At 50.3% G+C, this 24,444-nt stretch overlaps 1 protein-coding gene across 8 annotated transcripts; it reads right to left on the bottom strand.

The window, feature by feature from the left end:
- Positions 1-1,711: 1,711 nt before the first annotated feature.
- On the bottom strand, positions 1,712-24,444 carry LOC120383001 (zinc finger protein 692-like). 8 transcript variants are annotated; one of them, XM_039500579.1, is made up of 12 exons: positions 24,199-24,444; positions 22,597-22,808; positions 22,058-22,089; positions 18,053-18,547; positions 16,517-16,565; positions 15,986-16,126; positions 14,314-14,442; positions 6,131-6,193; positions 5,155-5,233; positions 4,294-4,408; positions 3,721-3,820; positions 1,712-2,549 (listed from the first exon to the last, which is right to left on the bottom strand). In XM_039500579.1, exons 2-12 carry the CDS (start codon positions 22,782-22,784, stop codon positions 2,165-2,167), a joined length of 1,776 nt encoding a protein of 591 aa, XP_039356513.1. In that variant the 5' UTR covers positions 22,785-22,808; positions 24,199-24,444; the 3' UTR covers positions 1,712-2,164. The 8 variants fall into 8 exon arrangements, with proteins under 8 accessions (XP_039356513.1, XP_039356507.1, XP_039356508.1 ...); XM_039500573.1 differs by lacking the exon at positions 24,199-24,444 and adding an exon at positions 24,019-24,097; XM_039500574.1 differs by lacking the exon at positions 24,199-24,444 and adding an exon at positions 23,764-23,812.

Below are 24,444 nucleotides of genomic sequence, written 5' to 3'. Positions count from 1 at the left end.
AGCTTCGTTTGGTGGGAAAATCTTCCCTTTCCTCTGGCTCACATCTCCAGGGACTGGTATCTTGTTGAGAAGAGGGGTCAGAGTTTTCCCTGATTCCACATAACGAAAACCTGCTTACTATGCAAGGCAGTTATCTCACTGGGAGTTAGGCGTCTAAGCACCTTAGAGGAGCTGGGCCTCCATCACCTGAAATCATCTCCCGTAACATAAGTGAAGAGGATCCAGGAAGAAAACAAAAGGGTCTTGTGGTTAACAGAAGGCAAGTGGTGAGATCTGGCTCAGTTTCAGTTCCTGGCTCAGTCACACACTCTCTGTATATAAGAACATAAGAACAGCCATACTGGGTCAGGCCAAAGGTCCATCTATCCCAGTATCCTGTCTTCCGACAGTGGCCAATGCCAGGTGCTTCAGAGAGAATAAAACGAACAGGCAATCACCAAGTGACCTATCCCGTCACCCATTCCCAGCTTCTGGCAAACAGAGGCTACGGACACCATCCCTACCCTTCCTAACTAATAGCCATTGGCGGGACTTATCCTCCATTACCTTATCTAGTTCTTCTTTGAGCCCTGTTATAGTCTTGGCCTTTACAACATTCTCTGGCAAAGAGTTTCACAGGTCGACTGTGCGTTGTGTGAAGAAATACTTCCTTTTGTTTGTTTTGAGAGGGGACGACCACATCTGCATGCAGTATTCAAGATGTGGGTGAACCAAGGATTTATAGAGAGGCAATATGATATTTTCTGCCTTATTATCTAACTCTTTCCTAATGCGCAATCTTTAAGCAAGTCCCCTGGGATAAAGTTTTCAAACATACTTAAGGGCTGGTCCACACTAAGAAGCGGGGTCGAACTAGGGTACGCAAATTCAGCTACGTGAATAGCGTAGCTGAATTCGAAGTACCCTAGTTCGAACTACTCACCCGTCCAGACGCCGCGGAATCGAAGTCCGCGGCTCCAAGGTCGACTCCGCCACCGCCTTTTGCAGTGGTGGAGTACCGGAGTTCGAACTATCGCTTCCGGAGTTCGAACTATCGCGTCCAGATTAGACGCGATAGTTCTAACTCCGAGAAGTCGAACTCACCGCGTCGACCCGGCTCGTAAGTGTAGACTAGCCCTAAGACTCAGACCTCAGAGGTATTTAGGCTCCTAACTCGCATGATTTCAATGGAAGTTAGGAGCCTAAATACCTTTGACGATCTGGGTCTAAGTGACTTAGGAGACACTGATGTTCAGCCGGACCAGATTGGCACCTAACTCCCATTGAAATCCACAGACTTTAGGAGTCTAAATACCCTTGAAGATCTTGCCCTTAATCTTTTTGTGATACGATCTCCCATGTAAAAAGAGGGGATCAGAATCCTTACTGTCTGTTTGGTCTATTTACACTGGGAGCTCTTCAGGGTAGAGACCTTCTCACAGTGCATGCAGGCAGCTCTCAACACAATGGGCTCACAATCTCCGTTAGGACACCAAGATTCTGCTCTAATACAAAGACCATGACACTAGCAGGCTTTTCCGCAGCTGGACGGGGGATGGGTGCACATCCTGCAGTCACTGGAGCTGCACCAATCTGGGAGATGGGGTGGGAAACGGCAGCAGGAGCTGTGGCCATTAGGATGAAGGCAGGCTCACCTACCCTCACCCCTGCCCCACCCACGCTGGCAGAACCAGCAGCGCCATGAGAGAAGACGCTCTCCCTGCCCCAGGCATTACACAAAATAATTCTTTATTGAGGATTTGTCCAAAACCCGAAGCCGAGGGTAGCAAAACTGAGGCCTTTTCCTGGGGAGGGCGAACCTCAGGATCTTTCTTCAGAGTTCCCCTGCCCCAGAGAAGGTGAGACCCTTTGCCTGGTGTCAAAGTCCTCTTGGCCCACAGAGAGTCTGCGCTCTACTGACTGGTGTGGGGAGACTGTGCATGGCTGCGGGGGTTTGCCTCCCTGTCCCCATACTCTCAGTGCCTGGGCAGGATTTCAGATCTGCCGCTACCGTCTCCTGCCATGGTTCAGTCGTTATCCCCACCCCTCTGCTAAGTGCTTTATGTCGCACCCTCAGCAGAGTCCAGCTGGAAGGCAGGATCCTGCTGGGATCATCTCTGCCAACATCCCCTGTGGCTCAGCCCCCAAGCACTGGTCAGACCCGGATCCCGCTCGGTGTGGCCCGTTACTCGGCAGAGGCTGTGATGGGGGACACCGGCCTTTCTGCCTTCTCCATCTTGGAATGGCTCAGTGCAGAGATCTCCAGCTGCTCTGTGACAAGTGGGCATGGCCCATCCGGGTGGTCCTCGGTTGGTGTCTCCTCAGTGAGGGTGGGGGGCGGGGATGGCGCGTCCTGGTGGGCGGGTTCTGGCATTTCCGGCATGGGCTGGGCCGGGCCGGCAGCCACCTCGGGATGGCTCTTGCTCTTGTGCGCAGTGACGTTGTCCTTCTTCTCAAACTTCTTGCCGCAGATGTCGCAGGAGAACTGGTAGAAGGAGTCGGCGTCATGCTTCTTCATGTGCCAGTTGAGGGAGGCCTTCTGACGGCAGGTGAAGCCGCAGATCTCACACCTGTGGGTGGGGAAGGGGATCAAGAGGAGAGCGTGGAGAAGGCGGGGCAGGGAATCAGAGAGAGAGAAAGCTTAGAGAGGGATGCACAGAGGATACAGGAACACAGGAATTGCCAGGTTGGATCAGATTCAAGGCCCATCTGGCCCCTTATCCTGTCTCTGATAGAGCTCAGCACAAGATGCTTCAGAGGAAGGTGTAAGAACCTCACAGTGGCTAATGTGGGCTAATCTGGCCCACACGTTAGGTCAGGTCCTGGACTCTAATGGTTAGAGAACTGGCTTAAAACCTAATCTCCCTTCCAAAATTGTTGTTGTTCATTATGGTCATTCTCAATATTTTTGTTTCCACATAAATGTCCAATCCCCGTTTGGAATCTCACTAAATCTTTGGCCTCAGCAACTTCCTGTGGCAATGAGTTCAACGGGCTAATTCAGTACCCCCCAAACTTTTGAGGATCGTGCCCTCCCTTACCTCTGTCCGTCCACCACGTCCTCCCTGGAGCCCGGGTTGGAGTGGTGCCGTGGGTTGGGAAGGGGGGAAATGGCATGGACAGCAGAAGGGGGCCGAGGCTGGAGGCGGGGCTGGGAGCGGGGCTATGGCCAAGGGTCGAGGTTGGGGACAGCTGTGGGAGCGGACCCACAGCTGAGCTGCGGTGGCGCGGCTAGCACCCAGGCCTGCAGCCAGGTGCGGCTCTGTTCCCGGCCTCGCCCCCAGCCTTGGCCCTGGGCTGGGAACAGAGCTGCAGCCAGGGACGGATGCGGGGCGGGTAGCAGCGCTGTATTGAGGCTGGGGATGGGGCCAGACACGGGGCTGGGAGCTGGGGATGGGACCGAAGCAGAGCTGGGGGCAGGAGTTGGAGCTGGCCTGGGCCACGCTGTGCCCTCCTGGATATTTCTCCACGCCTCCCTAGGGGGGCACACCCCACACTTTGGGGACCTCTGATCTACAAGTATCTAATGGGTGTATACATCAACAGGGTGAGGGGGAGAGGCCTTGTCTGGGGTGTAGTTAGGAAGAGGGCCCGGACAGCCCTAGGGACTGTATCTTCCACAACTGGATCGATGGCACCTAATCAGCCATTTCCACCTTTGGCTTCTCAGTGCTGCGATTCTTAGGGACACAGAGGACGAGACCCCAAGTCACAGAGCGAGCCAGCGGGTTTGCTACTTACTGTATGGGTTTCTCCCCCGTGTGGATGCGTCTGTGGATGATCAAGTTGCTGCTGGTGCGGAAGGGGCGGGCGCAGTACTCACAGATATAATCCCGTTTGTCTGCAGGGGGAAGGAGAGCGGGTTACTGGCTGCACTGGCCAGCAGGATGTAGGGCAGGGCATTTTACCCAGGCGGAAGCAAAGGTAGGGACGAAAAGGGCAGTAGGTCCAGGGGTCGAAAAGCAGGGGGGTGGTAGAGCAGATATTGGTAGTGAGTCCAGGGCTGGAATGACAGTGGGACCTGCAGGTTGGGATTGAGTGGCCCTGGCGGGGGGTGGGGGTGGGGGGAGAGAGAGAGAGAGTGTGTGTGTGTAAGGAGCCCAGGGCTGGGACTGAAGGGGAGCTGTGGGGCTGGATTGAGCGACACTGGCAGGGGTTTGTGTGTGTGTAGGAGCCACAGACTGGGACAGAAGCCCTGCAGATCCAGATGGAGGGGCCCTCAGAGAGCTGTGTGTGTGCTGAGTTGAGGGGGAGCCCAGCACTGTAGAAGGCAGGTGCTTTGAGACTTTAGCCCCGGTGCTCAGGCTCACTGACCGCTGTGCAGCTTCTCGTGCTCCTTCAGGTGTTTCTTGAAGTTGAAGGATTTGCCGCAGCTGGGCTCGGAGCAGGTGAAGGTCTTCTGGTGCACGTGCTGGTATTTCCTGTGGTGCTGCCGTTTAGAGGTGAAGGGGAAGCAGAGGGTAGGGTCAGCTGCCGCCCAGAGACCCTGCAGTCCGTCCTCCCTGTTTCATACCTAACTGAGCGCCCTCCCACAGAACTGGGAGTCAGAGGGAATGCTTGATTTGGCTTTGGGGCTGGAACAGCAGCCCCAGTACAGGGGGGCTCCCTGGTGCCACTTGGCTCTCTCTGTAGGATGACAGAGGGAAGCCATATCTCTATGGCCCAGTCCACCCCCAGCCTCTCTGTGGAGGCTGCAGCAAAGGCGGCCGATTGGATCATGTTCCAAAATTGACTGCAATCAGTGGGAATCTTGCCATGGATGTCGATCAGCTTTGGGTCAGGGCCTTAGCCCTGCTATAGAATCTTGTCCTGCTGGGAACTGAGGACACATGGACTCGTTTCATTGAACGGCCAGTCAGATGGGAGCGACTGGGGCATATGTGAAAGCTCCCATTTGGGCCAGGGATTGAAATGGGGATGTCCAGAATTAAATGCATGAGTAGCTACAGCTTGAACTATGGTAAAACCATAGAAGACTCATATTCTCTGTGGATCAGGCACAGAGAGGGCCCTGTAACATACGTTCATCGGTGGGTCACACTGAACTGATTGTCACGCCCACAGCTGGGCTGATACCAGGACCATAATGGTATTAGGCCATGTATCCCAAAGGGGACCAGGCAGTTCCTGGGGGTAGGTCAGGTGCCCCTCCCCCCAGGTCACTGTGTCACTCACGTTCAGGTACTGGCGGTTGGAGAAGATCTTGCCGCAGCCCTCGAAATCGCACAGGAGCATCTCGCGCTTGGTTGCTTTCCTGCAGAGAGGAGGAGGTGAGGATCTTGCAGGTTATTGATGGAGCCAGGATGCAGTCCAGCAGCCCCTCGGTTCTCAAACCCTCCCTCGTAGACCTTCTCTCTGTCCTCTCCTCTCCATCCCCCCGCTGCAGGGGCAAGAGCTGTGTCCTCTGCAGCCATCTCCATGGATCTTTCCCTGCTCACCAGCTGCCTTCGTCACCTCTCCTCTGCGGCTTGTCACGTCTGGACAAAGCCCCCTTCATCTCCCTGCCTCACTAGCTCTCCATCTCCTTTCCAACCTCTTTTCTCCCATCTGTCCCCATCTGCTCTGGTCTCTCGATTAGCTGTGTAAAGTATTGGGTGTGGGATGGTGGAGAGATTGGACAAAGCACACCACTAGCAATGGGGAAGGTGTGCGGGTGGGGGCGCTAAGGGGTGGGTCACATGCCCTGTGGATGATGCCAACTGATGGGAGCGGTGGGGATGCGAGAAATGCCAGGGAGTATCACTAGGCTGTGAGCGTATGAAGGGACAGAGAGGGGTGGTTGCAAGGGGGAATGGATGGGAGACCAAATGGCAAGAGGATTGCCCATCACTGGGCCATTGAAAAGTACAGTAGGTTAACAGGCTGTGGGAAGCAGCCCCTGGTGTGTGGCTCTGGGGCTAATGAGGTTTTTGCTCCCCTCTAAGTCCAATTGGAATGGCGCTGCCACCTGCACCAAGAGACCAATCCAGACAGAGAGGGAGATCCCGCCCCGCCCCAAATGCTCCCCTTCGCAGGAGGCACCACCAGTCGCTCAGTGGAGTGGGGAGTCCAGCCGAGGGGAGCAAGGATACGAGGGACTGGTCTGCAGCCCAGCTCTGCTACCATAAGGGCTCTAGGGCAGGGCAGCCAGCAGTCATGGCCAGGGTCCTACCTGATTCTCTTGGGGCCGATCTGGGCCAAATCCTTGTTGCTCGGCTGTCCTCGCTTCTTGCGGCTGCAAAGGAAGAAACACACTGATTGGGTGCTCCCAGAGAGGGGCGTGTCTTTCCTCCTCCTTTCTCCCCATGCTGTCTCCCTTTCCCCTGGCCTGCGTTTTCCTTTTCTGTACACCCTTCCCCATCTCCACCACGCACATTTCCCTCATCCCCTCACTGCGAGAAGGCATAGGAGATGAAGGCTGCCTGGCCTTCTCTGGGGCAGGGATCTCCAGCTACCAGCCTCTCACAGAAAGGGCATCTGGTGCCTGGTCTCATGTAGGTGGCAGAATCCAAGGGTGCCCAATAGCCCCTTCTCAGGACTCATGTGGCCTCGGCACAGGAAGACGAAGGGTCCCAAGTCCTTTTTCTAGCAAGCACCAGATGAGGGTTGGAAAGGGATCCAGAGCATTCAGCCAGCTCAATGCCCTCCAGAGAGACAGCAGGAGTCTTTCCCCCTTTGTTCACCTCAGACACCCAAGTCCTCCCTATGAGATCAGGTTTCTTGCCAAAGCTCCATATTGCCCCAAATGAGAGCATCCCTGGGCACCCGAGGAAGTCCGGTTAATCCTGCCAAAAAGCCACAGAGCCTGTGGCCCTGAGTGACAGGGTTTCATTCCAAGCACCTCTGAATCCAAGAGTGCAGGATGGCTCTGGTCTGCCCTGGATCTCAAGGACGCAAAGCAAACCCTAGTCAAAGGAGAATTCAGGGTGGTCACCCTAAGATTGCTCTGATATCTTCCTGGACCTCCAAGTCTCACTAACACCTACATGGACATAGTGACGCCTCTCAGGCACTAGGAAGAGCTCAAGTTTGGCCTAGCACTACAAATGTCATGTCTTGAAGGTCAGGATGGTGTAGAGGCCAGTGCTCAGATCCTCAAAGATCTTTAAATGCTTAAGTCCCATTGAAATCAATGGGAGACAGGCACCTAAATATCTTGGAGGATGTTTCCCTGGACCGCTAGGCTTGGTACACACCCCCATCTTTCTGATAAAGGGTACCGCTGCGAAAGGATACAGGACTTTTTCTCCAGCTCACCCCAGGCTGCTGGAGTTACTAGGGTTCAAAAGTTAAAGCTTTACACAGTAGAACCTAAAAGTTACGAACACCTCAGGAACGGAGATTGTACGTAACTCTGAAATGTTTGTAACTCTGAACAAAACGTTATGGTTCTTTCAAAAGTTTACAAGTGAACATTGGATTAATGCAGCTTTGAAACTTTACTATGCAGAAGAAAAATGCTGCTTTCCATTTATTTTTTTAACGGTTTATGTTTAACACAGTACTGTTCTGTATTTCCTTTTTTCCCCCCTCTACTGTGGCCTGATTGCATACTTCCGGTTCCAAATGAGGTGACTGGTCAGTTCATAACTCTGGTGTTCATAACTTTCAGATTCTACTGTAACTATAAAAACACAAAGTCAACATCATGTCACAATATATACATTGCTTTAAATTAAACTCTAAAATGTTCTCAGGCAGCATTTTTCGTACTTCGCCTTTCTGTTAATTTTCATTGGATTTTTTTTGTTGGTTTGTGTGCATGTATGATTAAATGGAAGTTTATTGATACTGAACAATAAAAATCTAATTTTTCCAAGCCTAAATATACAGCAGATACAGTGCTAGATACAGCTGAGCTTGATGCTTTCCTGCCTCATGAGAGGTTCCAAGATTCACCAGATAGCAAGCTAGCAGAGGACAACTTGCACAATGTTACAATCATTGGGTTTCTGTTGTCATAGTGATAGCACATTTCCATATAAGTAACCTGTTTGTCTGGCATACAAAAACTATTACATACTGCAAGATCCTACATGTGTGTGTCTAACATGGCAAGAAAAAAAAATTGTACAACACTATATTTAGAAATAACATGTTCATACAGTTAAGAGACTACATTGGAAAATAGTTGCACAAGAGGGCAGAGTTAAGGTCACATGTGCAGCCTTTAACATTTGCCTGACTTGTGAGCACTCTTGGTCATGGATTTCCAGAGGTGATGAGCACAGCCTGCTCCCCTGAATTTCAACTAGAATCTCAAGTGCTCAGTGCTTCTGAAAATTAGGCCGTAGTGGTCAGTTTTTCAAGAGGACTCAGTAACTCCCGAGCCCCTGATGAACATTTTGAACACTGGCCATAATCGTGCAACCAGTACCATTCTCCTAATGGCTTTTTTTGGTATCAAATTTCCCAATTTTTAATTAAAGTAAAAAGATGAACAAAACAATAAGACTGAAGGAGAAAGCATCACTCTACAATTTCAAAGGTCTGACGGTTTGTAATAGAGATATAAACAGAAAATTTAAGACCAGAATGCAGTGTGGACCTATTTGGTAAGATACCCCCTGAATGCGGTCATCCTAGGGTTCCAAGGCACTATGGTAATATAAATAAGAATGAAATGATAATAAGACTTCACTAGGTCAGTAGAACCAAGCTGCTCTTGAATAAGTCCATCGTTTGTATGATAAAAATAAAGAGCATTAAAAACCTTTAGAAAAATCCACTCTGGTCATTAAAATAAGAGGGAAAATGATTTTATTTCTGTACTGTTTGACAGTTATTTTAAATACCTACTCCTCACCGCACAAAATAACTACAGGTTGGCATCATTTCTAGTGTGAATAAATATCCTATGTTACAAACATGATTAAATTTTATTATTTACCAACAATAAAAAGTCTTTAAACACACTGTATTGCAAAAAGGTATAATACAATTAAGAAAACAGGATACAGTCGTAATTACATTAATCTAATATTTTTAAACATAGAGAAAGTTTGGTCACATACACCTAAGTTTCAGAGTGGTAGCCTAACACAGTCTGCATCAACAAAAAGAATGAGTAGTACTTGTGGAACCTTAGAGACTAACATTTATTTGAGCATAAGCTTTCGTGGGCTAAAACCCACTTCATCAGATGCATGACGTGGAAAATACAGTAGGAAGGTATATATACACATCGAGAACAAGAAAAATGGGTGTTGCCATACTAACTATAAAGAGACTAATCAATTAAGGTGGGCTATTATCAGCAGGAGAAAAAAACCTTTTGTAGTGATAATCAGGATGGCCCATTTCCAACAGTTGACAAGAAGGTGTGAGTAACAGTGGGGGGAGGGGGGAATTAGCATGGGGAAATAGTTATTATCTTGTGTAATGACCCATCCACTACCAGTCTTTATTCATGCCTAATATAATGGTGTCCAGTTTGCAAATTAATTCCAATTCTGCAGTTTCTCACTGGAGTCTGGTTTTGAAGTTTTTTTGTTGGAGTATTGCGACTTTGAGGTCTGTTATTGAGTGACCAGGGAGGCTGAAGTGTTCTCCGACTGGTATTTGAATGTTATAATTCTTGACGTCTGATTTGTATCCATTTATTTTTTTGTGTAGAGACTGTCCGGTTTGGCCAATGTACATGGCAGAGGGGCATTGCTGGCACATGATGGCATAGATCACATTGCTCGCTGTGCAGGTGAACGAGCCTCTGATAGTGTAGCTGATGTGATTAGGTCCTATGATGGTGCCACACTATCAGCTCGTTCACCTGCACATCTACCAATGTGATCGATGTCATCATGTGCCAGCAATGCCCCTCTGCCATGTACATTGGCCAAACCGGACAGTCTCTACGCAAAAGAATAAATGGACACAAATCAAATGTCTGTGTATATATATCTTCCCACTGTATTTTCCACTGCATGCATCCGATGAAGTGGGTTTTGGCCCACCAAAGTTTATACTCAGATAAATTTGTTAGTCTCTAAGGTGCCACAAGTACTCCTCTTTCTTTAAACATTTAAGTTTGATCTAATTTAAAATGTTCTGTCTGCATTATCCACCTTCCAATGTTAATCTTGCAGCCACTTCACTTTTGTTGTTGTTGGTCTGTGATAGACTGTCCTGAAAAGAAAAAGAAGTTAGAAAATAGCTAAATTGCCATTTTGGTGAAGAAAATACATGTTACAAGTCACTGACGATCTGCCATTTTCATGATAGAAGATGTAGGCTATGCAGCTTACTTTGCAAGTTCATGTTGATGCTGCTCAACACTTTGCAATACTGTATATTGCACACATGTATTGTCATCAGATTGGGATGACGGTACTTACAGAAGGAGATGAGAGTCGTCTGCGAAGGAACACACACTACAGTATGCGATGTGCTCTTGATGTTCTTTTTCTTGCTCCTTTGATTTTTTTTTTTTCCTGTCTCCATCTCCTTAGCTGCTGGTATCATATTGGCTACAGAAAAAAGCCACACATCAATGTGTAAGTTCTTTGATCCTTTATTTCCTTTAAACCTTAAAGGGACACCATCAACAAGTTCAGTCAATCTTTAAAATGAGTGACAAGTTCAGGTGCTCTGCATTTGATTTCAATGGGAGTCTGAGATCTCTCCTACTTAGTTAGGCGCGTTTGAAAATCCCACTACACACTTACACACCTTTGAAAATTTGGCCCTAAATGACTAGTAACAGAGTGCTCTCAAATGCACAAAGTACAGAAACTGAAGGAAAAAGAAAAATGTATACGGAAATAATCTTTTTATTTCCAGTGATTTTAGAGATTACTTGTAGGTAGAAAGTTTTCAGACACAAGCATGATTTTTGAGTAGATGGTGTCCCTCTAATGGTAAAATTAAAATGCTGCAAGGAGAGGAAGGGGGAGCACAAATGAAATATATAATTTACCATTATTTCCTGCTGTGCTTCAATTAATGCCTCCAGAACTTGTTCTCTACTGGTAGCAAATTGTTACTTAGTTTCAGCAGCCCCTGTAAAACAGACATTAACAGACTTTCAGTATAGAATTGAATTCACAAAAACATCTAGAAATGAAAAAGGCAGAAGAGCCTTGACTGTGCATGTTAATACTTACTTGGTATGTGTTTGGGTGCATATTTTGGGGCTTCTTTCTCCCATAACCCCCACAAAAAAATATCATCGTGAAGAGATAGTTGAGGATGGAAGACTGTTCACACTTAATTCAGCTAATTCCAAAGGAAATGCTTTTACACCTCCCTATGTAATAAAAACATTAGAAAGTCTGGAAAGACAGAGTTAGGGTCTATAATTAATTCCCTGGTGTTATGTAAGGCTGCAGTTCAACAAGAGACTGAAGCATATGCTTCTTTTTAAGCATATGAGTAAGCCCATTGACTTCTATGGGACTATCCATGTGTTTAAACACAGGCACCATTATCAGCCCTTGTGATTTTATTGAGAGTCTCGTGATATCTGGTGTTTTTCTTAAAGCCTCGGCTTTAAGAAAAGTGAGCCCATGACAATTTTAGCTTTTATTTAGATAAAATGTAAGTTTCTAGCCCTCATGCTTGGGAAAAAAAAACAATGAAAATGTGTCCTGAGTGTGACCTAAAGGCTCAGAAACCAGAAGACAAATTTAAAGAACCTATAATTTATTATTAGAAAAATCCAGAACAATCCAAAACAAAACAAAAACCCAAATCAAATACTCATGATTTTTGAGATGTGACTCATTACTTCTGTACACTTGAGATCAGCAGTACTGGCTTTTAAATACCTTGGTGACTTGGAGCCTAATCATTCACTAAGGACCTGACCCAATTCCCAGTGATTTATTGTGAGTCATTCCTCACCTCAGTGAAGGTTGCATTAGGTTCAGTCACCCAAAGCAATTTCCAACATCCACCCAATCTTAATTTGGCTTCCTTGGCTCTTCAGAGATAAACTCAACTATCAACATCAGAAGCTAGTATTAAAACCAACATATCTTCTCAGCAATGACCAGATTTTCAGCATCACTTATCTAGACATTTAATAACAGAGGGCTCTTCAATCTAACGAAATCCAAAAGGTGGAAATTAAAGCTAGACAAAGTCAGATTATTAATAAGGCACATTTTTAACAATGAGGGTAATTAACCCTTGGAACAACTTGCCAAGGGTTGTGGTGTATTCTCCATCACTGGCAATCTTTAAATCAAGATTGGATGTTTTTCTAAAAGCTCTGCTGTAGTGCACACAAGAATTAATTCAGGGAAGTCCTGAATTATGGCCAGCATTATGCAAGAGGTCAGACTAGATGACCACAATGGTCCCTTCTGGCCTTATAATCTAAGAAACAAGACGCTAATGCATACATCATTTTCTGCATAAAAGTATTACAGATTCACACTAGCAGCTTCAGTGAAGAGAACCAGACACTTCACTGCAGGGGCTGATGTGATGCCAGAAGAGAGGGCAACTAGCTCATGTGTCAGAGCAACTAGCCACGGAGGGGGAGGGGACAGAGGCTGCCTTTTTCACAGTGCCCTGCCAGGTGAGGAGGCACAGGATATGGAGTGGGGCAGAGCGGGCACACGGTGCTGCTGGGGTGTCACACAGATTGAGGTTCTGAAGGGATAGTGGGGGGGACAGACTGGGGTGGGAGCACAGGAGCTAGTGCGGTAACAACTTTGAGCCCAGGGCCGAATAGGAGTGAAGGTGCAGGGTCACATGGAGATGGCAGGGGGGAGAGAGAAGGGTGCAGGGACACATGGGGACATGTGCAGAAATGCATGGCTGAATGGGGAGTGGGAATGCAGGGACATATGGGAACAGAGGCAGATGTGCCTGACTGAATAGGAGAGGCATGGGGGGAGGCGCCCCAACAATTCCGCACCCCCCAAAAAAACCTGTTCCATACTTCTCCCACCCACATCCAGCAACCCTACAGGTTCACTCCCAGGCTCCTTCCCAGCAATTACTTCTCTCTCCCTCAGCTCCTTCATTAACCCTGACAGCCCCAAGCCTTTGGGCTGCTTCTCAAGGGTGCGGGAAATACATTTCTATATTGTAGTTTAAATGAATTATTATCAAAATTCTGTATTAATATGCCCGGTAAATAATGTATTTGTCAAAAAACATTTCCTGAATCTCTTTACTGCTGTTGTCTGTATTGTTACAGACGTACTTGCTGACAGGTATTTGAAATAAATTACCAAAATAATTGAAACTGGCGTGATTATATTGTATTATTTTGAAAAATAAAATATACAGAATTTTAAAATATCGTGCACAGAATTTGAAATATTTTGCCGCAAAATTCCCCCAGGATTAACTACTGAAGCCCTATTTAGCCATTCGTCTCTTCCCTGGCGAGCAGGATACTGCAGTACATTATAGCCACTTGTACCACTTGGGTAACACAAAGAGGCCATGTTCTGGCCCCACATGGCCAGAGGAGAAATCCCTTTGTGCCAGTGGAACTCTCCCCAGGCAGAGATGGCTCCTGTGGAACCCTCCCTGCACTCTCTGGTGCTGTGCAGGGAGCTCTGATATATCAATCCTCCATTGATGTTTGGGATCTTATGCCAGTGGTATAAGTTAGAGCAGTTGAGGAGCAGAGGGCAGATGGTGCAGGATCAGGGAGCTGCAACTGGTTCCCTGACAGCTCCATCTGCATTGAATTGAGCTGTGACGTGGGCAAACTTCAGCCCTACTATATTCTCCCTCTCTACCTAGACTCTAGTACGTTTGTCTCCTTCACTGTCCCCTAGTTCCATCACTGTCTCCACTGCTATTGAAGTTAATGGAAAGAATCTCTATTAATGTCAATGGGTTTTGCTCAGGTCCTCACATGTCAACATCATAGCGGCGAAGCATCCTCCATGAGCAGCACTGGCTAGATATACAGAAGCATTCTTCCATCAACCTGGATGCATCTAATCAAGGGCTAGGTTGGCATAGCTATGGCGCTTAGGGGTGAGACATTTTTCACACCCGAGTGATGTAGTCATGTCGATCTACATTTTAAGTGTAGAGCAGGCCTGAGACACCCAGTGTGGTGTGGAAGACAGCTCTGCGCTGGGAATTGGCTGCGGTTTGGTCTGGCTGCTATTGCCAGGGGTCTGTAGTTATAGAGCACAGGGCAGCCCCACGCACGCCCTCAGGCCTCTAGGTTAGCCAGCATTCGAAAGCTCTGGGGTTGGGAAATGCAGTCACTTCTCAGGTGGGCCCAGAGCCGCTTGGATGATTGAACTGAGATAGACAAACTGATCTCAATCCCTTCCTTCTCACTCACCCACTTCTCGCCTTCCTGTCTCCTCTCCCTATGTGCTCAGGCTCCCCCTCCTCACCTGTATTGGCCCTCTGCCTGTCTTCCCCTCTCACCTGGATTGCACCGCCTGCTCCTCAGGGGGGCTGCCGTTGGCTGGACTCGTCTCAGTAGGTAGCTGCACACCCTTCACGGGTCTCTTGCGGCTCTTGGTCTGGCTTTGCTCTCTTTTCAGCTCGGAGTCACTGGATGGACCAGATGGACACAAGAACTAGTTACAACCTGGGAGAGGGGGCTCTCTAATGGCAGGCGAAGCTAGACATGGGAAACAGAGGGAAAGCAACCCAATGCCATCAAGGGAGAGGCACACAGACTAAAAGCATCTCTTCCAAGCCAGCGCTAAAGGAATCAATGTATTATTCCATGTTCACGTCAAGTTAGAGCTGAGAGTTTAGTCACATAACACTCAGGGTTAGATTTGTCAGAGCAGCTTTCCCTCTGCAGAGTATGTTTCTCTCTCATTCCCAGGATCAGGACAAATGGGTCTCTCATTCCCAGGATCAGGACAAAGTCGCAAGGAAGCTTGGGAGGAAGGATGGGATTGTGGTTAAGGCACAAGACTGGGTGGCAAAACACCTGGGTTCTGTTCCTAGCTCTGAAACTGACTCACTGTGTAGGTGGGGCCTTTGTCTATCAGTTCCCCCTTGTGGCAAGATGGGGAGCTACACCAACTTGGCTCCACCACCTGATGCTCTCACACCCAACTCTGTGTCTGTCAAGTCCTTGTTACAATCTGACTTTTCCTGGCCAGATCCTCAGCAGCCTCTGGCTCCTTCAGGGTGATGGGGAGTCAGAAGTTCCATGGCTCTAGTAGGCGTTAGTCAGCCCTAGGTCTCCTGCGTTTAGAACTTTCTTCTGGAGTACGCAGGGGAGCCCAGGCCAGCCCAACTCACCGGGTTCAGCTCAGGGCCCGTTTGGATCAGCCAGAACCACTCTTTGTCAGCCCCTTGCTGCTCCCTCCTGCCTCTCCCCCTCTGTAGGCTTGCCCCACGTCTCTCTCTTTGGATTGTTAGCCGTTCACCAGCCTGCTAGAGGGCAGCTCTCTAGCGGCTGCCTTTCTTCTCAGGAACTCCCCTTCTAATTGAGGTCCTTAATTTTTTTTTTATCATGCCCAGGTGCTTCCCTGCCTAATTAACTGCCTCTCAGTATCCTTGGGTGAACCTGAGCTGCCTCATTCCCCATTGTGGAGCCTGTAAGAGTGAGGCTGGGGCCCTGAGCCTTCAAAGAGCCATTTACCCTCTGACCATGCAGTGGGCAAATCCCTTCCCCTCCTCTTACCAGTAATGAAAATAAGGTCCATACCCTGGGGAATTTACAATTCCAGGGCCAGATTCTGATCTCACTCACACAACTGAGAATTGGGAGCATATGCTCTCAGCAGTGGTGTTTATGAGCATCCCAGGGTACCACAGCTGCGTGTGAAATCTGAGTGAGGCCTTAATTATGCCAGCAAAGTGTTGGCAACCACAAAGTAGGGAGGGGGTGGGAAAGGGCAGGGATTCAGGAAAAGCTACGGAGAGAGACACCTTGTTCTGTACATGACCTTTTGGTTCCTAGGTTAATTGTTAACATATGGAAGGTGAAGGGACAGAAGAGCCGGGTTGTGGCATTACGTCAGAAAGAACCTACACAGACTCTTCGTAAAGTGCCAGACTTCGGTTCAGCCTGGCAGCCCTTCAGACAGCAGTGCAGCCAGCTCCCTCCCAGCCCAGCTCTAGCTTCCCTTACCTGTCCAGTGAGGGGTGGTAATTCTCATCGCGCAGGTCGTCAGTGTAAGTGAGGTCATCTTCTTCAGTGAAGTCTTCATCCTCGTCCTCTTCCTCTTTGGGCTCAGGCACCTCCTCTGGTTTATCCTCCAATCCTGGTGCACTGCAAGAATCAAATGTCAAGAGAGCGGGTTGGAGCCATGGCTCTGAGGGGAAGTCTCTGAGGGCTCTGTGGCTCCTGATCCCACCCTCTCTCCTCATAGCCTGATGGCCATCCTGTCTACATGTCCCTGTCAGTCACTGGCCTCTCTGCTGAAGTTACTCACAACAGGGCTGATGCATTATAATAGGGATGGGGCAAGACTGCCCCACTGGGAACTGGCTTGAGAACTCAGCAGTGATTTTCACACCGGACATTGTCAGATAGGAGTGACTCTGTGTCATCGCAGTCCTGGGGATACAGGACAGCTCCTCTCTAGTCCCAGGAGTACATGAGCAGGGGATAGGTAAGCACCAGGGGCAGATGATGAGGAGAAGAGCCACCATCACTCACCTCTTCGGCTCTACCCCTTCTGTGCCAGCCTCTGCCTCTACCTGGGGAGCTGTAGGGAGAGAAACTAGATGCAGTCAGTTGAAGGGTGAGATGGAACCATGAAGCTGAGATCTGCAGAGAAGGGAAGGGGAAGGAAGGCGCAACCGCAATGGTTGGGGAGAGAGTGCAGGAAGGTTTGGGAGGAGTGAGGAATACAGAGTGAAAAGGCCTCGAGGAAGGGAACTAAATCCTCATTCAGGGTATAAACCAACCACTAACAGGCCAGAGGAAGGGGGCTAGGAAGAAACTATAAACAAGTTGTTCCATAATTGTCCAATAGGGAGTTTCTTGCCCCTTCTATAAAGCACCTGATACTGGTCACTGAGGAATAAAGGGCTAGACAGATATGGTCTGATCTGTTCTGGCAGTTTCTGTGTTCCAGCCCTTGTTCTTTCACAGCTGGAGGACACCCACAGCCACCCTCTCCTCGGGATCTCCAGGCTGGACCACTGCCCCATGCCTAACATGGGGCTGCATTTGAAAGTTTCACAGAAGGCAGGATACACCTGCCAACTAGGTCAGCAGTGTGAACAGCACAGGATGCCTGCTCTGGTTCCCAATTCGCTCCCAGGACAGATGTGGATCTGAAAAGTTCTCCATGGAACTTGGGCCCTTGTCACTAAAAAGACCTGTCTCTCTCCCCATGAATAGCAGGGACACACTGGGTACTTTCAATAAGGCCACGTCCTCACTTCAAGCATCACCGAGCCAGTGACCTGTGTGGTTACAACACAGTTAAAAGACGCAGCAAAGAGGAGACCTACCCATATTCCTGGAACTTAATGAAAGCCTTGAGGGGCCCTGGGACTCAGTGACCCACCCTTGTTCCTGTAACTGATTTAAATCTCTGAACCATCCAAGGCTTCAGCCTGGTTTTAGGGGAGATGCTTAGTCCTCAAGCTGCAGTTTAATGGAGTCTGGGATGCACATGATGGGAACATTTGGGTGTTGCGGTCTGGCAAGGGGGGTCCCCTTCCTCTTCAACTCATTTCTCCTCTTGACTCGAAAGGGCCTGAATCTGCAGACAGTCAGGGCCTGGTGTCAGGCTCCTGTACTGTCCAGGGCTGGGGGCGAATGTAGGGGGATAGGGACTAGTTTAGAAGAGGGTGGTTATTATTACGGGATCCCTATCATTACTGTGGATGGAACTAAGACTCATGGGTTACTCGTTTGCTTAACAGTCCAGCTGATCCCCTTCAGAGAGGGAGGAGGTGGTATGGGGTGGAGGAAGGGCTATTTGAACTTGTATTTCCAATGTACATGGGGAGCTGGCTAGCCTGTACTCTGGGCTGGGAGTGCCATGGGGGATCTGGAGTCAACAAGGACACAAGAAATCAAGGGCTAGTGGAGAGAGGGAGGAGGAATCCCAGTTTTGGCTGGACTGGAGGAGACGGCTGTGGGGCCCTGGGAAAGGGAAGGCTGGTCAGCTGCATCCATCGTGCCACCCCATGCTTGCATCGGGGTCCAGGATCGGGGGGGTCCTGCTCACTCCCTCACCTGCATCAGTGTCAGTGCTCTCTGCTCCTTGCTCTCCGCCAGGGTCCATGCTGCTGGTGGATGATGGAGCTGCTATTCTCTCCACCACCCCACTATCCCCAAGGGCGTTGGTCTCCACCTTAACTATCATCCCAGAGGAGTCCTGGGCAAGCGCTGCTCTGCGGAGTGAGCGCCTGCGGCTGGTCACTGGGGAAGGTGGTAGGATGGGCCCTGAGCTGGCCCCTCTGTCCTTCTTGCGCCGGGAGGCAGCTTTGCCGGGCTGTGAACTACCTCCTGGTGGGGCACAGCCCTGCTCTTCCGGTGCAGGGGGGCCCCAGGAGAAGGTGTGTCCAGCCATGCACTCCCACACTAGATTCCCTGGGGCCCCCTTGTCGCCTGGTGAGGGGGTCTTCACATTGGGGATCAAGCTGCACTCCTGGCTGTGAACATGAGACAGGACGACCAGGCGCTGCAGGGCATCCGTGGGGAGGGCGCTGGGATCTGAGCCACCCTGCCCTGGGGGAGAGAGAGGGAAACCACATGTAAACCACAGTGTGCCCCGAGCACCATATAGCCTGTCCACCCCTGCCTATAACCCAAGCACCCACAGGGGACACTGCACCATCCCAACATTTACCTCAACCTCTCCATATAATCCTACCCCTCTGGGGGAGCCACAGCACCCTCCCCTCCTCCCCATAACCCAACTTCCTGGTCATGTGACTCTAAGCACCCCTGTATTCATACACTGTACACTACTGGAATAGCCTTTGTATAACATATGCCTTATGAGGGATCATTTGAAAACTAATAACTCACTGATCATTAATATTCTTGCATGATGTATGGACGCAATGTGAGTTAAGAGTTATGGATATAGACTAGAACTGTGAGTAAAGTATGTTTAAATGAGACCAGCAGCCAGGCTGTCGGGGAGAGACAATGAAGGTCCATTTACATATCAAATACCCAAAGCTATCAAGCTAACAAGTGGGGGAAGAGACAGCATGGGGTCTATGCCCCAACAAGGCAGAGAAGCTTGGTCCAGCTTTTACTTTTCAAAAAAAAATATTGCCAAGTTTACTGGTCTGCAAAGATAGGGGTAGGGGTCTTTGACCCTCAAGTGATAAACAATTGAATCAACTGGATTGTATACAATATTACTGTTTTATAAAAGTGCATAGAGTGAGGTCTTTTCTGAAAGCCAGTAACACACTGGTAAACTGGTAATATCATCATGAAATGTATATATAAACACAATATGAGAAAATATGGATACTTAATGATATCATGCTTTAAAGTGTGTGGTCAAACAGGGAGAAACAGGCCCCCACCCAGACAGGAGCCAAGGTAGCTATCTGTTTCTAGTACAATTAAGCAAGGTGTGACCAAAAACAATGGAAGCCCTATTTACATAGAAATCATCAGGGGAAGTCCACAGAACAGAAAGAACAGCATGAGGTCACTCTGCCTCTTGAGACAAAGTCATTGAACTTTGGAAGATATAAGCAAAGAGAGAAGCCATGTCTGGCATCCATCATTAGACAGGCATGAGGGAACAGAACTCTCACAAGCTGAGAAAGATGTGCCCTTCAACCAAGGGAAGGGTTGAAGTCTCTGGAAACTGAGTATAGGCAAGAAACCTGCTTAGGCAAAAATCTTTCACCTAGGGAGACAAGGAAAGCCAACATCTTGTATTTCTGTGGAAGGCCTGACCGAGGAAAGTGAACCACAGCTGTGAAGAAGGAAGCTTGGTGACAAAAATATTTTGAACAAAGCCTGTACCTCGCTGGATTCAGTTTTAGACTTTTCAATCTGTGTTTTCACTTTTATTTGCTTGTTTCCCTTTCTAACTTTATGCCTTTCACTTGGTATCACTTAACCTATGTCCTGCTAATAAACTTGTTTGATTTTTATCATAAACCAGCTCAGTTCTGTTTGCAGGGAAGGGTGTATTTATCCTGGTTAATAAACTGTGATAAACTTTTGTCTCTTCAAAGGAACAAGCTGACCATATTATTTCTCTGAACTGTCCAGCAGAGGGCTGGACATTGCAGAGCACATGGTTTGGGGAAAATTCAGGACTTGGAGAGTGTTGGGCTCAACTTGTTGGTTGTAACCAAGACCGGTGGAAGCCAGAATAGGGCTGTAGACTCGCTGCTGGGGTCAGAGCTGCTGAACCCAGGCTGTCTAGCACAGACACTCAGGGTGTAACCTACATACTTGTAGGCTGGCTGTGAGCATCCCAGGCTGTGGGCTGCAGCAGCAAAGCACTGTACAGGACCCAGGGTTGCAGGACAAGCAGTGACACAACCCCTTACTGGTCTGGATCACACCCCAACACCCTTTGACAGTGGTGTAGTCGAAATAAGATTTATACACAGCTTGCTATGTTAACTGAGGTTTGCACTCCAAGCACTAGTAGAATAGTTTTAAGTATTTTTCAAGTGAAAAGGCTGGGGAGAGTCAAAGAAAGGTTAGTTTTATTGTTTTCTGTTTATTTCAGGGAAGGAAATAGAACAAAGGAAAGCATAAAGATGAGTCACAAGCAGAAAAGGCAGTAGGAGAAAAGAAGCAGATACTGAGCTCACCAAGGAGCAATCAAAAAAGCTGCATGCAAAGTGAGGTCTGTCAGCAGCTGATCAGAAGCAAACGGAGCCATAAGGAAGGATGGAGCACCTGCTTCAAACCAGGGGCCAGAGGGGATCCCTTTTTCTCCTACAGAGCATGCTTGTAGGGTGACTGTGAGCATCCCAGCTGCACCAGTGGGTACTCGACCCCGCTCTGACTCCACCCCTTCCCCAAAGTTCCTGCCCCAACTCCGCCCCCTCCCTGCCCCTATTCGATTCCTTCCCCAAATCCCTGCCTTGGCCCCGCCTCCTTACCTGAGCGTGCCCACGTTCCCACTCCTCCCCTGTCCCTCCTGGAGCTTGTTACTCCACGAAACAGCTGTTTTGCGGCAGCAAGCGCTGGGAGATAGGTGGAGGAGCGGGGGCGTGGGCGCGCTCGGGGAGAAGGAGGAGGTGAGGTGGGGAGGGGAGCTTGGCTGCTGGTGGGTGCAGAGCACCCACAAATTTTTCCCTGTGGGTGCTCCAGCCCCGGAGCACCCATGGAGTCAGCTCCTATGCTGAAAGGCACTGTGGGACACCCAGGGTTGCAGGGAAAGTGGGACACAACCTCTTACTAGTCTGGATTGCACTCTGAACTCCATGATAAGGGGCCACAGCACCACCCCCATATAACCTAATACCCCTGGAGGCCACAGCAATATCCCCCTAATTAACTCTAACCCCCTGTGATAGGATGCAAGGAGGGTTAAGGGTCAGCTCTGGGCCCTGGAGGCTCCGCTCAGCTTCATCTGCTGGGTGTGCTCACAATGGACGTGGAGCTTGAAAGGGCACTGTGCAGTCTGGGTGGTCAGTGCAAGGGAGCAGACCTTCCCTGGTAGCTTGTGCAGGGATACAGCAGGAGTTCCACAAGGCCTGAAACAGACCTCAATGTGGAACTGCAGGCCACCATCAGAGAGATAGCAGAGTGAGGGTGAGGAACCTCTGGATCCCTTACAGCTGAGTACGTGTTGCAAGTCAATAACCAGGCCCCCACTGGGCCTCAGGAGAGGCAAGGGGTACCGTCGAAGAAACCTAGGAAGCAGACTTAGTGATACCGTTGAACTACCAGCCCCAGGGCCCTGGGTCAGAACCAAGTGGAGCGGTGGGCCTAGGTTCCCCCACTGCCAACCCACAGACTTGAGCCACTAGACGCTACTACCAAACCACAGACTTGAGCCACAAGGGGGTATAGAGAGTTAGTGCCCCAAACACAACGCGACCCCTCCCATCACCACTGGGGCTGAAGCACAGTCAACCCCCACCATGTAATCCTTCTCCCTGATATGATTGTCACTAAAGGGGGGATCCCCCCACTGCATCTCCCTTTTTAGAAGGACACTCAAAGCTGCATACCCTTCCCCCCAAGGAGAAGTGTGTGCAGAGTCACAGAGACCCCATTTGGGCAGGAGGTGCCTACCTGCACTCAGCACGCAGCCCTGGGAAGTGTACCTGCAACAGACAGAGTGGGGACAGAAGGTGAGAGACTGAGTGAACAGCGAGGGGCAGAGAGGGAACCCTGAAAACACAGATCCTGCACCCCCTGGCTGAGCCATCCACCCAGAAAAGGGAACCTGCTCCATGACCTCCATCACTCCACTCCAAAATCTCAACCACCACACGGGACAGGCATCAAGATCAGGCGCCAGTTAGGGTGCAATGGGGAAATCAGGGAAAGGACATACTGGAGCTTGTCAGGAAATGGAGGGGGCATGCTTGGGACAAGAGGAACCTGTGAGGATCTGGGAGGATGCACAAGAGGCTCTGTGGGGAAATGGCGGCTGTGAGGAGGGTGGGGCCTGTTAGGCGAAGGTGGGCTGTGAAAGAAACCAAGGGTCTCCTATGTCCATTCTACAGAGCCCCCGCCACTTCCCCCTCCTCCCATAGGACCTCTCTCTCTTACCCTGGCACCTGCTGTGGGACCAGTACTCCCATCCCTCCTCTCCAGTCACTCCTCACCTGTCGATCAGGTACTTGGCCAGTTGGGAGTGCAAGGAGAAGCCCAGCTGCTCCTTGAGCTGGCACCACTGCTCCAGGTGGCCCCCGATGCGGATGCGGCACTTGCTGCGCCGGGCATCCAGCTCCTTGCGCTTCTGTTTGCGGATGCACTCAGAGGCCCGCTGGCGGACCTGCTGCCTCTGCTCCATCCTCCCACAAAGGACGCTGCCTGCCTGGGAGCAGGGAGAGAGAGGCTAGGGTGTGAGCTGCAAACCCCTTGGGGCTACACCGAGGGGGTTGGTGCTGAGATCCTGTCTGTGGTGCAGTGGGAGGCACACAGACAGATACAGGGGGCAGTGAACCCAACTAGGGCATTACTGGGGGTGAGGAAAGCATCTGAGAACTCAACTAGTGAAGACTGTACCCATCAAAAGAAATAGTGTGTGGGGTGAGGGACCAAACAAGGTAGAGGGATGTCTCAGTAGAGATCTGTCAGTCAGGAGAAGACAAGGGGAATATCCCAGGAAGAAATGGCTCTGAGGGGGGGAAGGAAAGGGGACTATCACATCATTAGGGTGCAGGGGGATAAGGAGTGTGGGGGACAGGCCTCCCAGAAAGATTCTCAAAGGCCTCTTCCCTCTCCCGCTGTATTAGTTTGTCTAAAAATAATCAGTTTAATCAATAACACCCAACCCCTTCCCCACCAAAGGAGTAAATTGATCTGTTCATTCATTGTGCAGTGCCCTTGACTTGCTGCTCCCACCAGTGCATCCCTGGGACCCCCTGTGCCCTGTGTTCTCACCACATGGGGGACAGTGGGACCCAATGCCCCACTCCAGCTTGCCCCAGTAAGATCCCCTGAACAGGGCCAGGCCCCACACCCATCTTGCGCCAGTCACCACCTCAGCTGCCCAGGAATCATACAGCCCTAGAGCTGGCACCCCACACTGCCTGCTCTGCCCCTCACCAAAGCCCCCTTAGCTCTGCCCACCACCCTTGTCCCTCCCACCATAGCCCCGCCCCTACTCCTTAGACCCACCCCTGCCCCTCCCATCACAGCCCCGCCCCTTTCCCTCAAACCCACCTGTGACCAGAGTCCCTCCAACATTCATCAGCCCCAGCCCAGCCCCTCCCTTCTCAGACCCACCCCTGGCCCTCCCACCACAGCCCCTCCTCAGCTCCACCCACCATGCCCGTCCCTACCACCGTAGCTCCTCCCATTTCCCTCAACCCCATCAGAGCCCTCTCCTCTATGGCCCCTCCCCCACGGCCCGGATCACCCTCCCCTTCCCTCAAGCCGCGCTTCCAGCCGGGCGCCTCTGGCCAATTAGAGCGAGGCGCGCGGCAGCAGCGGCCGTTGTGCGGGGAGAGGTGGGCGCGCGCGCTAATCCCCCTTTGCTCGCCCCCTCCCCAACTGCCTCTTCCGTTTTTCCGCCGCGGTACCTTAAAGTGGGCCCGTCGGGGCAGAGCGCGGGATGGGGGCAGCACCGGGCCCCGCTCCATACCCCCGAGCTCGACCCGAAGTCCCCCACCCCTTTCCCCCAGCTCACCCCGAGGAGGGGAGGGCCCACCCTGGGGCCGTGTCCCCTTTAAGAGACAGACCCCTCCTCCCCCATCGCTTACACAGCGCTGGCTGAGACCGTGACAAGATGGCGGCGCACCCGCAACTCCACAAGCTCGGAAGGAGCGCGCATGCGCCGCGGATACCCTTCGGCCGATAGAGGGAGAGTGTGGCCCGGTGCATCACGGAAAATGGAGTCCTGCGCGCAGGGTCTGACGGGATTTAGAGTCTCCGGCTCACCGCCGAAGGGCACCTCGGTTCTCACAGGGGCATCATGGGAGTTACAGCATTTATCCATGCTGGAGTTA

The sequence above is a fragment of the Mauremys reevesii genome, linkage group 15, assembly GCF_016161935.1.
Source record: "Mauremys reevesii isolate NIE-2019 linkage group 15, ASM1616193v1, whole genome shotgun sequence".
Taxonomy (NCBI): Eukaryota; Metazoa; Chordata; order Testudines; family Geoemydidae; genus Mauremys; species Mauremys reevesii.
This window is presented reverse-complemented; position numbering and strand designations above follow the sequence as displayed.